General features: G+C 43.4%; 1 protein-coding gene across 2 annotated transcripts in view; it reads left to right on the top strand.

Moving 5' to 3' along the window:
• SMARCC1 (SWI/SNF related, matrix associated, actin dependent regulator of chromatin subfamily c member 1) overlaps positions 1–16276 on the top strand; it is a 195593-nt gene that overhangs the window by 168372 nt on the left and 10945 nt on the right. For both annotated transcript variants that reach the window (XM_050780744.1, XM_050780745.1), the window contains exon 26: positions 2357–2618. In XM_050780744.1, coding sequence (XP_050636701.1) covers positions 2357–2618 — 262 coding nt within the window. The remainder of the gene's footprint in view (positions 1–2356; positions 2619–16276) is intronic.

Below are 16276 nucleotides of genomic sequence, written 5' to 3'. Positions count from 1 at the left end.
AGACCAGTTGTCACTCAACAAAAACATAGATAAGAGGACGTTTTCTGGCTACCTCCTAAGCAAATTCAAGTCCTAAATTCCTAGAAAGAATGGTAAGAAGAAAGCAAAACCAAGGATCTGTAGCCAGAATATTTAGATTTCCCACCCCACCTTTTATAATCATTTTGCCTCTTACTTACTAATCTGTTTAGTCTTACTTCCAGAAGATTCTCTTGCTGTTTATATCTTACAGCTCCCTTCTCATCATGCACACAGGAAACTGAACCAGGCCAGGCTTTACCCTCCTCAGATCACCTTTCCCAGAAAATGAAGAGCCCACACTAGACTATTAGGACCAGTAGAACCCTGTCTTGCTTGTTCCTGGTAACCGTCAACCTCTCTCAAAATGTTTTGTTTCAGAAGATCTCCCTCTCCCTAAGGAAAGTCTACAAGCCAGTTACCAAAATCCAGGACATAAGCTATACCATTTACTCTTTTTATTTGTTCTCCTCTTCGCCTGCTCATGCGTCTTTTCTTCATACTGTGTTCATGGCCTGTCTTTCCACACCCCATCTGTCCATGGAAATACCCTAGTTGCTACTCCTATAACCAGTGATGCTTCTCACTCAATTTCACAGGGATTTTCCCCAGTTGGCCCTCTGCCAAAGGCCCAGATTCTTAGGCTAATTCTCATGCTTATTCCATCTAGTTTTTGCAAATAATAGTGTGTAGTGTTTATCCACAGAACTGGCTGCCCCCAAAAGCAAAAATGTTCTACTTCCCTAACCTATTAAATGCATCAGAATAGTGCTATCTGACAGAAATATGTGAGCCATATATATAACTGAAATTTTCTAGTAACCAAATTAAAAACAAGTGAAATGATGTTCTACATAATTCAGTATATGTAAAACCTACATATATACATTGTTTCTATATGTAATCTATGTGAACAATTTTTCTTTTTTTTTTTTTTCTTTTTTTTTTTTGAGACGGAGTCTCGCTCTGTCGCCCAGGCTGGAGTGCAGTGGCCGGATCTCAGCTCACTGTAAGCTCCGCCTCCCAGGTTTACGCCATTCTCCTGCCTCAGCCTCCCGAGTAGCTGGGACTACAGGCGCCCACCGCCTTGCCCGGCTAGTTTTTTGTATTTTTTAGTAGAGACGGGGTTTCACCGTGTTAGCCAGGATGGTCTCGATCTGCTGACCTCGTGATCCGCCCATCTCGGCCTCCCAAAGTGCTGGGATTACAGGTTTGAGCCACCGCGCCCGGCCTATATGAACAATTTTTCATATTAAGTCTTCACATTTTACTGTGCATCACTGACAGCACATCTCATTTCGTGTTAGCCACACTTCAGGTGCTCAGTAGCTGTGTGTAGCTTGTAACTGCTGTATTGGACAACACCGCACAAGAAAATGATTCCCAATGACTCAGATTTTTCTATGAAAATGATGGGATGGAGACATTATTGAAAAGAAGTGGGTTTATTAACCCTCCTAATGCTTATGATTTTTATACTACTTTCAGAGATCTGGATTTTCATTTTCCTACATGTTCAGGTTTCCTGCATGATTTTCTTTATCATCCCTGAATTAAATTAATTTAGGATAGGCTTCATTCTCTGAACTAAACATATAATATTGTATTTCTCTTTATTCTCATTTGGGTGCCAGAAAGATTATCTTGAATATTGAAATGCTTGTAGTCGTTAAACTAAGATTCATGCTGATTTTTTTATAGGCAACTAAAATATTCCGTGAATGTGTCACCAAGTATAATTTTGGGTACTTGAAAGCTAAGATTTGCAGTGGCACTGCCAAAGTTCCACATAGAGAAATGCATATCTTTGCAGCTAAGGCCACATCAACTCATGCAGAGTAATTTAATTCTGGTGTTATGTTCTAAAATAGATGATAACCAAAAGAGTATCACATCCAAAAGAGAGCACATAGGAAGTTGGGGGAACTTGAAATGTTAACATCTGAGGAACTATTACAAGGACAACAGAGGCTCATTTTACCTGGGGAAGACTCAGACAGCCATAGGAAGTATTTTTAGTTATCTAAAGGCCTGCCAAACATAGAGGGGATTACATGTGTCCAAGTGAGCCCAAAGAGCAGTAGCCCTACTGCAGGAAGATTACAAGGAAAGACTTAGACTCAACATGGAGAAGACGTTGCATGGTAACAGATGTCCAAATGGAAATATGCTACTCAAATAACGCCTTTGTTCTCACTGTAGAAGGTGCAGGAAGTGAGGTGGTGATGTCAGTGTGATGGGATAGAAGGAATTCAGGCATTATGTAGTTGTTCTTTGTGTTATCCAATCCTGAAAGCCTCTTCTGGTGTCTTTTCCCTTCCACTTCCTTTGCTTACAGCTAGAACAACAGAGGCAGCAGTTGCTTACTGAACGCCAAAACTTCCACATGGAACAACTCAAGTATGCTGAATTACGAGCACGACAGCAAATGGAACAGCAGCAGCATGGCCAGAACCCTCAACAGGCCCACCAGCACTCAGGAGGACCTGGCCTGGCCCCACTTGGAGCAGCAGGGCACCCTGGCATGATGCCTCATCAACAGCCCCCTCCTTACCCTCTGATGCACCACCAGATGCCACCACCTCATCCACCCCAGCCAGGTAAGAGGAAGGCCCTGCTCTTGGAAAAAGCTTTTGGTCACTACAGAGGCACAGAGCATCACTGAGGCCAACCACACAGTTGGTGTTTTCTCATGAAGACTGTTCAAAATTTTCATTGTCATCTAGAAAATTGTAGGCATGTGAGATTTAGGGTTATCGCCATATAAGGCCTTCCATGTTCTTTTTCTCTTGGTATGATGCCTTTTCTTTGAGTAGGTCGGTCTCTGAATGGACAGTAATATCTCAGAGTTCATTCAGAATTTATCTTTGGATTATTGATACTTTAAAAAATTTGTAGATATTTTCAAAGATAAACACACGTAACACAGCAAACTCCCATGACCTGGTTTCAACAACCATCATCTTTCTGCCACTTTTACTTTTTGTTACAGAAATCTGCAACCATAGATAAAGTAGAGAGAATATAGTATGATAATCCCCCATGTACCTATTGGACAGCTTCAAAATTATCAACATTTTCGAGTCTGTTTTTATCTTTTCCTCCTCACTTTGGGAAATGAGATAGACTTCAAATATATCTCTAACCAGTGGGAGTCTTATTCTTTTTTTTTTTTTGAGACAGAGTCTCGCTCTGCCGCCCAGGCTGGAGTGCAGTGGCCAGACCTCAGCTCACTGCAAGCTCCGCCTCCCGGGTTCAGGCCATTCTCCTGACTCAGCCTCCCGAGTAGCTGGGACTACAGGCGCCCGCCGCCTCGCCCGGCTAGTTTTTTTTGTATTTTTTAGTAGAGACGGGGTTTCACCATTTTAGCCAGGATGGTCTCGATCTCCTGACCTCATGATCCGCCTGTCTCGGCCTCCCAAAGTGCTGAGATTACAGGCTTGAGCCACCGCGCCCGGCCAAAGGAGTCTTACTCTTTAACATAACTATCATCACCATCAAACAAAAGTAACCATAATTCCTAATATCTTTCGTTAAATATCTTTGAGTGCTTAGTTTGTTTGAATCAGTATTCAATTAAGATTCACACATTTGTTGACATGTCTCTTAAAAATCTATGTAATAATTCACCTTCCCTTTTTTGTGCCATTTATGTGTTGAAGAAACCAGGGTTTTTCTGCAATGTGGCTATGCCTGATTATACACCAAAGGTGCATAGTGTCATGTCATATGTCCTAACCCCCACCCCACCTACACACAAACACACATTTCCTATAAACCAGAGGATTGCTCTGGATATTTTATCAGATTCAAATTCACCTTTTTTTTTTTTTTTTTTTTTGGAGACACTGTCTTGCTCTGTTGCCTAGGCTGGAGTGCAGTGACATCAGTGACATGATCATGGCTCACTGCAGCCTCAACCCCCCAGGCTCAGTCAGTCCTCCCATCTCAACCTCCTGAGTAGCTGTGACTACAGGCGCACACCACTACACCTGACTAATTTTTGGTTATGTTTTTATAAAGATAGGGTTTCGCCTTGTAGCCCAGGGTGGTCTTGAACTCCTGGGCTCAAGCAATCCTCCCACCTCGGACTTCCAAAGTCCAGGGATTACAGGCATGAGCTCTACCACACCCAGCCAAGATTAACTTATGAGGTCAGGCATTCTTGTAATGTCAGTTTTTCTTTTTGTGATACTAAGATTGATCAGTAGTTCTGGTGTTATCAGTTGGATTCATCCATTATAAAAATCCCCATTAAACTTAATTGTTTTAGAATTTAGCATTCAGAATTGCTTCCTGAATTAGCTATTTTAGTCTGGGCATGATGGTTCATGCCTGTAATTCCAGCACTTTGGGAGGTCGAGGTGGGCAGATCACCTGAGGTCAGGAGTTCGAGACCAGCTTGGCCAAAATGGTGAACCCCCATATCTACTGAAAATACAAAAATTAGCCAGGCATAGTGGTACACATCTGCAGTCCCAGCTACTCAGGAGGCTGAGGCATGAGAATTGCTTGAACCTAGGAGGTGGAGGTTGCAGTGAACCAAGATTGCGCCATTGCACTCCAGCCTGGGTGACAGAGTGAGACTGTGTCTCAATTAGTTACCCTGAAAATCAGTTCTCATAGGAAAACCTGGATAAATGCATCATATTTTCCCTCTATTGGTTGTCTGTATAATGAGTTGCTGCCCCCCAGTCACCAAAGGTGACCAGTGAAGGTTTTTTTGTGTATATTTTTAATATTGTAAAATTACAAGTTTTTAAATATTTTGTGTGTTTCAGTCTATCATAGATACTATTTGTGTTGCTTCTTAAAAGACGTTGGGTCTCACTGAGTTGCCCAGACTAGACCCAAATTCCTGGTTTCAATTAATCCCCCTGCCTCAGCTTTTGAAGTAGCTGGATTATAGGCATGTTCCACTGTGCTTGGCATTTTCTTATGCTTAAATTGTCCCATTTGTAGCTTGTGAGAGCTGTTTCGAGTTGGCTATTATTTACTAAATTTTAACCATTTTGGAAGTTGAACTCATAGTTCCTTCAAGCTTAACTGCCAGCATCATTAAAACCTAAGATGTACTTTTAATTCCAGTTCACCCCCCAACCCCACATTCCTTCTCTTCTTAGAGGGCAATATGTGTGAGTGTGTGCTGTGTATTGTTAGTCTAGTGAAAGTCATCTTGTAAGATTTTTATAGTTTGTTTATCAACAGTAATATACTAAGTGCTTAGCCAGAGCCAAAGTTTGTGCTTCTGGGGTTGGGATGCAAATTCTCTGGCCAAGTCATGGTATTATCAACACACTTATTCACAACCCAAAATATATTTTAGGCCTTAGTTTTAGTAGTTTTTATTGGCTTTACTGAAAAACAGGGCTAAGTTTACTTTGGGAAGCTTTTGTTTAGACACATTCAGAGGATTAATGTGCAATCATGAGATTTACTACCATCACCAGACTTGCCACTCTAAATGACATTTGCGGAGAAAGCCTTAGAAGTTTGCCCTGCTCACAACCAGATGCTTTCTTTCTCAGTCTTCTTCTCTGTCTACTTGAGTGGATCTTAAATTCTCTGTATAGAATCTGATTTTCTCCAGGGTTAAGCTTTCAAAAGATACAAATGCTTAACAGAGTGCAGATCTCAAAGTAATTTTTCAAAAACAGTAGTTATTCAAAAATTAAATTCCTAGGTCAGGCTTGGTGGCTCACACCATTAATTCCAGCACTTTGGGAGGCCAAGGTTTGAGGATTGCTTGAACCCAGGAATTTGAGACCAGCATGGGCAATATAGAGAGAAGCTGTCTCTACCAAAAAAAAGCCAGGTGTGGTGGCACTACATACCTGTAGTCCTAGCTACTCAGGAGGCTGAGGTTGGTGGATCACTTGAACCCAGGAGTTTGAGGTTGCAAGTGAGCTGTGATTATGACACTGCACCATTGTACTCCAACCTGGGCAACAGAGTGAGACCTTGTCTCTAAAAAATAAATAAATAAATAAAAATTCAGTTTCTAAAATACTGGGATAAACTTTTAAGAGGAAGTTTACTGTAGCTACATGGTATTTGGCTTTTAATGGTGCTAAAGCATCATATTCACATTAAATCTCACAGAACATCTAAGGAGCACTAGCATCTGCATTTAGTTTGTAAAAGATGAGCAGAGAGGTGCATCTACTTTCTTCCCTAAATGAGATTTTGGTGATAATAGGTATTTGTGTGCCATGCCCCTTACCCACATTGTTTCACTTACTTTTCATTTACTTTTCACTTACTTTTCATTCTCACCTTACAAAGCATGGCAAGGCCACAGAACTTTGCTGCATGGTGGAGCCAGGATTCACACTGAGCTCCATCTAATTGCAAAGTGAGGCCAGTGCCACAGTGCTGCCTCCCGTGACAGAAGACTAAGGGGATTTACAGCAGATTCAGATACAGCTATTCTAGTGAAGCAGTGCCAGCAAACTAGAGTTCATAAAAATAGTCTTTGGAAGAGAAATAGGTCATTTTAATCTTTTTACTTTCTCACAAAAATAGACTTTTCTAAAGTGAATTTGTAAAGGAAAGAATTATTGAGTGCAGTGCATGATGAGAGGTTTTTTTTATTTTTAGTCTATGACAAGATAGTCTTATGATCTTTTTATTGAAATAAAATGTACATTTTGGATAATGCACAATCATAAATATTCAGCTGAGGGTTTTTTTTTTAATTTTTTTACTTCCTTTATACTTACAGAATTGATGAGTTTTAACAGAGAATATTCATGTGTAACGAACACACAGAGGCCCTCATCATACTCAGTCGCCTTCTAGCACCTGACTTCTAGCACCGTAGACTAGTTGGGCTGGTTGAATGTTATCTAAATGTAACCACAATGATATTTATTATATCTGGCTGCTTTCCTTGTTTTGTTTTGTTTTATTTTGTTTTGTTTTGTTTTGTCAGGACCATACTCTGTCACCCAGGCTAGAGTGCAGGGACACCATCAAGGCTCACTGCAGCCTCAACCTCCCACCTCAGCCTCTTGAGTAGTTGGGACCACAGGTGCACACCACCACGCCCCACTGCTTTTTAAATTTTTTTGTAGAGGCATGGGCTCACTATATTTCCCAGGCTGGTCTTGAACTCCTGGGCTCAAGCAGTCCTCTCACCTCTGCCTCCCAAAGTGTTGGGATTACAAGCTTGAGCCACCATGCCCGGCCACGTCTGGCTTCTTTCACTCAACACTGTGTATCTGGGATGCATCCACATTGTTGTTAGTGGTTGTACATTTGTTCCTTCTGTATGCTATACAGTGTTCTGTGGCTGTATTATTTACTAGTCTGTTCTCCTGTTGGACATTTGACTGATTTCTGGATTTTAGTTATTATGAATAGTTTGTGGTGTTGTGAAATACATGAGCACATGTCTTTTGATAAGATATATAGGTACATTTCTGTTGTATATATCCCTGAGGTATAGAATTGAGTATTTATGAACCTAAGAGTGGATCATAGGATATGCATATGTTCAGATTAATAGATGCTGCCAAACTTTTTGCACAGTGGTGGTGCCTGTTTACACTCTAGCAGTATGTGAGAGTTCCAGCAATTCAAGATAATAATTTTCCCAAATTATCCCTTTGTTGCGTTGCTTTGGAGTTTGAATGTAAAATTAAGTCTGTTAAAGAGTAAAATTAAGAGCAACAGCAAATTAGGCTGGGCGCAGTGGCTCATGCCTGTAATCCCAACACTTTGGGAAGCCAAGGCAGGTGGATCACTTGAGGCCAGGAGTTCGAGACCAGCGCCTGGCCAACATGGCAAAACCCCATCTCTACTAAAAACAGAAAAATTAGCCGGGTCTGGTGGCACACGCCTGTAATTCCAGCTACTCAGGAGGCCAAGGCATGGACCCAATTGCTTGGACCCAGGAGGCAGAGGTTGCAGTGAGCTGAGATCATGCCACTGCACTCCAGTCTGGGCAACAGAGTGAGAGACTCTATCTCAAAAAAAAAAAAAAAAAGTAAATTAAACACGCTGTTTTAAAGTTATCGGTTCAGAAAAAGCTGGTTCTAACAGGTAGGTCTGATAGACCATATTCTAAAGGTCAGCTACAGAGTACTTTCAAACCAGGACAAGTAAGATTGTCCGTAGCGTTCTGGGGCCAGAATGGCTTTCGTCTCTGAGTTGCCACAGGGTAAGAACTATGAGCAGGTCCTTCCAACTTAGGATTCCTAAGTTCCAGAAAAGTTAACAGGCCACAACTTACATTGGGAGCTGAAGACTGTCTGGGTCAGTTGGCTGTCTTTGGTATTTGACTAGACTTTATGATACATGATGGGAATAATCAGCCTCTGAATGCCAGTAAGGTTGGGGAAATGCTGAGTGCAGGGACTAGGCAGGTTTATTACCAAGTGGTTAATTTTTCATCTCTCTGGCTTCTGTATAAGTATGCAGATAAGTTACATGTAATTTTTCTCTACACAACTCTCCATCAGTTAGTGGTGGAGCCTGTTAAAGTAGCAGCTTGGTATTATGAATCTGCTAGGCTCTCAAACACTTATGGACTTCTAGGTTTCAGTGTAACTGGTATAAGCTGGTACCTGTACATATGCCATTTAATTCGTACCTGTACCCCTCTGTAAGTCCTTCAGCCCCTCTGCCCCATCCCCTACCTTTGATTCATCAAATGCTTGTAATTTTTGTTTAGAGACGACTGTGTGCATGCCTCTATTGCTCTTCCTTGGCTCTTATTATTTTGTTCCTATCTCTTATAGTGTCCTAACTTGGTTTCTTCCTACCAAACAAAAAGACAAGGGAAGTATCTGTAGTAGAGTGTTTCTGGTATCCAGTTGGCAAATGGAAACTGAAGGTTGGCCCCACCTGTACTGTTTGTTTAGGTTTTGTTGATCTTAATGAAATACACAGCACTGCATTTCATTCCTTTTCATTTAAACTATAAAATTATATCAAATGATGCCTACATTAAGATTCTCCCTATAAGGCTGCCATTCCAGATGGCAAAAGGTGAATAGTCATAATAGAAACCAATTCTTAAGCACATGTGTGTTATTCCCTTGACCATACCCTGGCCCATGGTATCTGTTAATATGAAAGCACATGGGGAACCATAGAGGAGAATGGCCCAGGTGGTGGCTGCTGTTTGCTGAGGTGTGCTGCTTACTCGAGCAGGAGGGCACCTCTGACTTCCTGGGATCTCCGGTTTTTTGTTTTTTTTTTTTGTTTTTTTTGTTTTTTTTTTGAGACAGAGTTTTGCTGTTGTCACCCAGGCTGGAGTGCAATTTTGTAGTCTTGGCTCACCACAACCTCTGCCTCCCGGGTTAAAGCAATTCTCCTGCCTCAGCCTCCCGAGTAGCTGGGATTACAGGCACCTGCAACCATGCCCAGCTAATTTTTTTATTTTTGGTAGAGACAGGGTTTCACCATGTTGGCCAGGCTGGTCTTCAGCTCCTGACCTCAGGTGATCCACCCGCCTCGGCCTCCCAAAATGCTGGGATTACAAGTGTGAGCCACTGCACCCGGCGGGATCTCCTTTAAGTTGAGATGGTCAGGACTGTAGGAACTTTAGCACATGTTTAAAGGAAGATTACCTATCATTAAGTTCGAAGGAAATGACAGAAATCTAGTATATAATTATAGTGGTAATCTCTGCTCTCCATAGGCAGGGATGTATTTTAGTAGAGGCAAGGTCTCACTATGTTGCCCAGGTTGGTCTCAAACTCTTGAGCTCAAGTGTCCCTCTCGCCTTGGCCTCCCAAAGTGCTGGTACTACAGGCATGAGCCACTAGGCCCAGCCCATCCTAGGCATTTGTAATAAATGAGACACTCTTGAATATTCTTGCCTCATGGATCTTAAGTCAGCTGCCTGCATTGGGGAAGCCTTTGTGTGTGCTCGATGTGTGTAAGCAGAGGGAAAGAACATGTTTGATTTAAATATTTTCATTGTTTCATCATTATTAATAGTGTAAGAATTTTTGAAAGTGCCTAGAAAATCAGAATAGAATTGGTCTGATTTGATGAGAACTCAGACATAATACAGTGATATTCTAATGATAAAACTAGAATGGGCTGGAAATGATGGCTCACGCCTGTAATCCCAGCACTTTGGGAGGCCAAGGCAGGCAGATTGCTTGAGCTCAGGAGTTCGAGACCAACCTAGGCAACATGATGAAACCCTGTCTCTACGAAAATAAAAAAATTTGCCGGGTGTGGTGGCATGCGCCTGTGGTTTCAGCTACTTGGGAGGTTGAGGCAGAAGGATCACTTGAGCCCAGGAGGTCGAGGCTGTGTTGAGCCAAGATCGCGCCACTGCACTCCAGCCTGGGCGATAGAGCAAGACCCTGTCTTTAAAAAAAAAAACAAACTTTTTTTTGAGACAGGGTTTTGCTGTGTCGCCCAGCCTGGAGTATAGTTGTGCAGTCATGGCCCACTGCAGCCTCGAATTCCTGGGCTCAAGCAATACTCTCACTTCAGCCACCTGAGTAGCCGGGACTACAGGCATGTGCCACCACACCCAGCTACACTTGGCTTTTTAAGCCCCTCAGACCTACTTACACAACCGTACCTCATGAGAAATAAAGCTCAGGAAAGGATTACAACCAGTTATCACTTTCTAACCCACCCCTGGACTCAACCCCACACTGAAAAAGAAAAGCAATAGCCTGGCCGAGCGTGGTGGCTCACATCTGTAATCCTAGCACTTTGGGAGGCCAAGGTAGGCAGATCACCCGAGGTCAGGAGTTTGGGACCAGCCTGGGCAACATGGCGAAACCCCATCTCTACTAAAAGTACAAAACTTAGTCGGCCATGGTGGCAGACACCTGTAATCCCAGCTACACAGGAGGCTGAGGCAGAAGAATCACTTGAACCCAGGAGGCAGAGGTTGCAGTGAGCCGAGATCACACCACTGCACCACTCCAGCCTGGGTCACAAGAGTGAGACTCCGTCTCAAAAAAAAAAAAAAAAAGAAAAAAGCAATAGCCCATCACATCAGCCAAGATTTTATTATCTGCGGTGCCTTTGGTCCTACTTGCATCATGTGATAACAAGGCTGCCATGCTACTTTCCGGAGTAGCAGGTTACCCTCACAAAGAGAACAGTGAGGGCCCAGTCTTCAACAAAGAGAGTCTGTCACAGGCACCCCCAGGAAGCTGCTGTGGGGAAGGCACAGTCTCTGAGGAGCCTGGGCTTCCCCTCACTTGGCCCTGATTTTGTTATTTCCGTTCTCCAGGGGACTCAGCCAGAGGATGTGGCTTATATAGACAGTTAGAAATGGATTGATGAAATGTGCTCAAGACTGGAAATTCACAGGTTCCCTTTCCTAGATTAACTTTCTTTTCCTACCCTCCTTTCTCAACCCAAAGTATAAAATTAAGATACTTTACTAATATTCCATTAAGTGTCATGAGTGTAATGCTTTAGTAAAAGATATAATAAACCTGAAAGAGAATGAGGGATTTTTCTACTAGTTAAACTTAATTTTAGCAAACCTTTTAATTTTTCAGGCTTCAGATGCCTGCTGTTTAAAAAAAAAAAAGAAAAGAAAAAAAGCTTGTATGTAGGTCAGACTGCCACCATTCTAAGCTTTGATACTGCTGTTTTGATGCGCACGCTCTCTCTCTCTCTCTCTCTCTCTCTCTCTCTCTCTCTCTCTCTCTCATTTTCTTCCTCCACCTGTCTGTTGGGAAAAAAATACCTGATTTTTTTTTTTTTAATGGAAAAGACATACACCCTTTACTTTGTTTGCCAAGGCCTGTTCCTATGCATTTCAGATTTGTGTGGGCCAGATCTCTTTTTTTTTTTTTTTTTTGAGACGGAGTCTTGCTCTGTCTCCCAGGCTGGGGTGCAGTGGCCGGATCTCAGCTCACTGCAAGCTCCGCCTCCCGGGTTTACACCATTCTCCTGCCTCAGCCTCCCGAGTAGCTGGGACTATAGGCGCCCGCCACCTCGCCCGGCTAGTTTTTTGTATTTTTTAGTAGAAACGGGGTTTCACCGTGTTAGCCAGGATGGTCTCGATCTCCTGACCTCGTGATCCGCCTGTGTCGGCCTCCCAAAGTGCTGGGATTACAGGCTTGAGCCACCACGCCCGGCCCAGATCTCTTAATGTTAGTAAGAATTAATGGAAATGCCTTCAGACACTGTTGTTCATTTAAAAGTGGTGAGACCTGTATTAAGACACCACAAAAACCATAAGGATGTTTAGGTTTCGTAAGGACAAGGGTTGCTTTACGAGAAATTGATTTTGTCTTCTCCTGAGTCTTCTTAAATTCTACCTATTTCAGATTTCATCCTTGGAAGTTACCTTTTCTAAGGGGAAAGTTACTCCTTCGAAAGGACGGTGGGGTAAAGGAAAAGAGAATGGACTTCAGGATCAGAATGACCTGGATTTGAATCTCAGCTCAGTCTCTTGTTCATTGTGACTTTGGGCCAAATTACATAGCTTCTCTGAGGCTTAGTTTCCTTATCTCAAAACTGGGCCCTTACCATCATCTTCCTAACAACCTGGAGGCTTCAAAGAGATAACTGTCACATCACCTGGCATGGTCGACCCTTACTCAGCCTTATTCTTACCTCCTTTCCTGTCTTTTCTCTAAACCCACTGCCCCAGGTACACCAGTGCTGAGTTGCATAGCATCTGACAGAAGGAACCTCTGGACAGCAAAGGGACATCATTCACTCTTAGAGTACCCTTTGCTTTCCTGCGAGATGTTTGTCTTTGCAAGGTGCCATAAGCAGAAGTAAATTGCTTTTCCTCTATACCTTCATTTTTGCTGCTGAGAAGCTGTTGTCCTCTCCTACTCAGAACACCTGTATCCAAGCGGCTTTATGACCTTGTTTGTGACAATAGGATAAAGAATTTTTTCCACAAGGCTTTAGAATTTATAATAAATGAAAAGAAAGGTTTTTTATCTGTTGGGCTAACAGCCTTGGAAAACCCTAAAGCTGCCCTATCCCAGCTTGTATTCATAAAGATGTAGGGAAATAGGTAAATGGGCCACTGCCACTGAGAAGATAGCTTTGGAAATAGTACTACTGGACTTAAGAGCAAGAGCCTGCAGGCATTTCCCAGTGCATGATAGGTAGACATCACTTCATGGGCGTTTGTCAGTCAGCCAGTGATGCTCCTCTTTGCCAGATTGTTTCTTGAATAGTTGATTTCTCTGCTGGAACATACACTCTGAATTGCTGGTTCAGAAAGTAATTTCTGTCTGGAGCTGAGCATGGGGCAAATAACAGGTCAATCAGTTTGGTGACACCAGGGTTTGCATCACATTGTCTCTGAGCACCTGTTAGACCCCTCTCCCCCAGACCTTGATTGTCAGAGGTGCATACTGGCTGCAAGCACCATCTCTAGAATCAGAGTACCTACATCAGATCTGAGCTCCCTCATTTACAGCTTTATGACGTTGGGCAGGCTACTTAATCTTTGTGTCCTCCCCTTTCTTTCACAGGGATAATAGTGCCTGGTTTATAGTGTTGTATGGGGATTGAATGAGTTAACATTTATAAAACTCTTAAGTACAGTGCCTAAGGCATACCACATGTTTCCTACATAGTTTCCTGAGGCTGCTATAATTTTTTTGAGACAAGAGTTTTGCTCTTGTCGTTCAGGCTGGAGTTCAGTGGTGTGATCTCTGCTAACTCTAACCTCCGCCTCCTGGGTTCAAGTGATTCTCCTGCCTCAGCTTCCCAAGTAGCTGGGATTACAGGCATATGCACTCCTGGCTAATTGTTGTATTATTAGTAGAGACGGGGTTTCACCATGTTGGCCAGGCTGGTATCAAACTTCTGACCTCAGGTGATCCACCCTCCTTGGCCTCCCAAAGTGCTGGTATTACAGGCATGAGCTACTGCACCCAGCCTGTCATAATAACTTAATACAAGAGAAATTTATTCTTACTTTCTGGGAAATCAGGTCCAATATCCAGCAAAGCCATGCTCCTTCCAGGGTGTATAGGGAAGAATCCTGTTCCTTGTCTCTTCCAACTTCTGGTGGCTTGCAGCATTCCTTGTCTTATGGCCACGTCTTTCTTTGCTTCATCTTTACATCACCTTCTCCTCTCTATGTCTCTGTCTCTGTGTGTGTCTCTCTCTCTTTTTTTTTTTTTTTTTTTTTTTGAGACAGAGTCTCTCTGTCGCCCAGGCTGGAGTGTGCAGTGGCGCGATCTCAGCTTACTGCATTCTCCACCTCCCAGGTTCAAACGATCTTCTCCTCAGCCTTCCGAGTAGCTGTGACCACAGGCATGTACCACCACACACAGCTGATTTTTGCATTTTTAGTAGCGACAAGGTTTCACTATGTTGGCCAGGCTGGTCTTGAACTCCTGACCTCAGCCTCCCAAAGTACTGGGATTACAGGCGTGAGCCACTGTGCCGGGCCACATACATAGCTTTATTCAATAAAGTCTCAGGAAACCAAAGCTCAGGGATTCAGAGAGAGAGGAGGAGACCTGTGAAGGGTGGCAATATGTTCTTCCTAACTTGTTTAAGGCCTCTGTCCAGGTCGGACTTGGTGGAAGGAAGCAACCTGTACCTGTTGATAAACACGGGCGGCATTATTTCTCCTAGTATATGGCTTCCCTTTCTCACAACAAGTCCATTAGGAGTGTTCTTTCGTCTGCAGGGTAGGCCTCCTGTTTCCAGCAGCAACGAAGTCATCTCCTGTCACCCTTCACACCACCTAGAATACCATTAGAGAATCATTAGTAGTGATTTAGAGTGTGGAAAACAAAGCATTGCTTTTATTAATGGCCTAGCAGGTGATGTGGGGTAGGAAGAGAGCAAAAAACGGGCCTCCAAAAGGGAGCTGGGACAGTACCACCTTAAAAACAAAGGTACCACCTTAAAAACAAAGCTGGGACAGTACTACCTTAAAAACTGCCCCTTTGACAGTTTGTGGAGAATCTTAGAATAGTAAGTCTCTGTGTTTGCCACTGCTCTATTTGAAACTCTGGGAGTTCTATACCTTCTTCCCTTTACACATACCTCTGTATTTCATTGTGTGGCTGCCCAGCCTATATCTCCTGTTCCCAAAGCAAAAGTTCTGTGTCCTCTTCACATCATCCCATCTTCACACTCCCAGTAGTCAGATACCAAACCCAAATTCATTCTCCATCTCAGTTCCATGCTCACCCTTCCTCCTTGCTCTGTCACCAATCCCCAGGATGCCTGTTTTTAAGGAACCTGCGGCTGGGCACAGTAGCTCACACTTATAGTCTCAGCAACTCAGGAGACTGAGGTAGGAGGATCATTGAGCCTAGGAGTTTGAAACCAGCCTGGGCAACATAGAAGGCCCCATCTGTATAAAAAATTAGCTGGTATGGGCCGACCGCGGTAGCTCAAACGCCTGCAATCCCAGCACTTTGGGAGGCTGAGGCAGGCGGATCACGCGGTCAGGAGATCAAGACCATCCTGGCTAACACGGTGAAAACCCATCTCTACTAAAAATACAAAAAATTAGCCAGGCGTGGTGGCGAGCGTCTGTAGTCCCAGCTACTCAGGAGGCTGAGGCGGGAGAATGGCGTGAACCCACGAGGCGGAGCTTGCAGTGAGTGGAGACTGCGCCACTGCACTCCAGCCTGGGCAACAGAGTGAGACTCCGTCTCAAAAAATAAAAAATTAAATAAATAAACTAGCTGACGTAGTAGTGCACACCTGTAATCCTAGCTACTCAGGAAGTTGAGGTGGGGGCATCACTTGAACCCAGGAGTTCACTGCTTTAGTGAGCTATGATCATACCACTGTACTCCAGCCTGGGTGACAGAGCAAGACCTCATCTCTTTTTTTTTTTTTTTTGAGACTGAGTCTTGCTCTGTCGTCCAGGCTTGAGTGCAGTGGCGCAATCTCAGCTCAGCTCACTGCAACTCCTGCCTCAGCCTCCTGAGTAGCTGGGATTACAGGTGTGCGCCACCATGCCCAGCTAATTTTTGTATTTTTAGTAGAGATGGGGTTTCATCGCGTTGGTCAGGCTAGTCTCAAACACCTGACCTCATGATCCACCCGCCTTAGCCTCCTAAAGTGCCGGGATTACAGGCATGAGCCACCGCCCCCAACCAAGACCTCATCTCTTTTATTAAAAAAAAAAAAAAAAAAGAAGGAACTTGCAGAGTGCCATCTCCTATTCTTGTCTATCTCATCAACCTGACATTCAGCCCATACTTCTCTGCAAAAGCGCTTTTTCTCTCTCTAGGCACTAACTCCTCTGCATCCCTTCTTAAAGCTTTCTATCCTAGCTGGGCATGGTGGCATGCACCTGTAACCCCAGCTACAG

Source organism: Macaca thibetana, chromosome 2 (assembly GCF_024542745.1).
Source record: "Macaca thibetana thibetana isolate TM-01 chromosome 2, ASM2454274v1, whole genome shotgun sequence".
NCBI classification, from domain to species: Eukaryota; Metazoa; Chordata; class Mammalia; order Primates; family Cercopithecidae; genus Macaca; species Macaca thibetana.
Note: the sequence above shows the minus strand (reverse complement) of the source record. Positions and strands in the feature narration are given on the sequence as shown.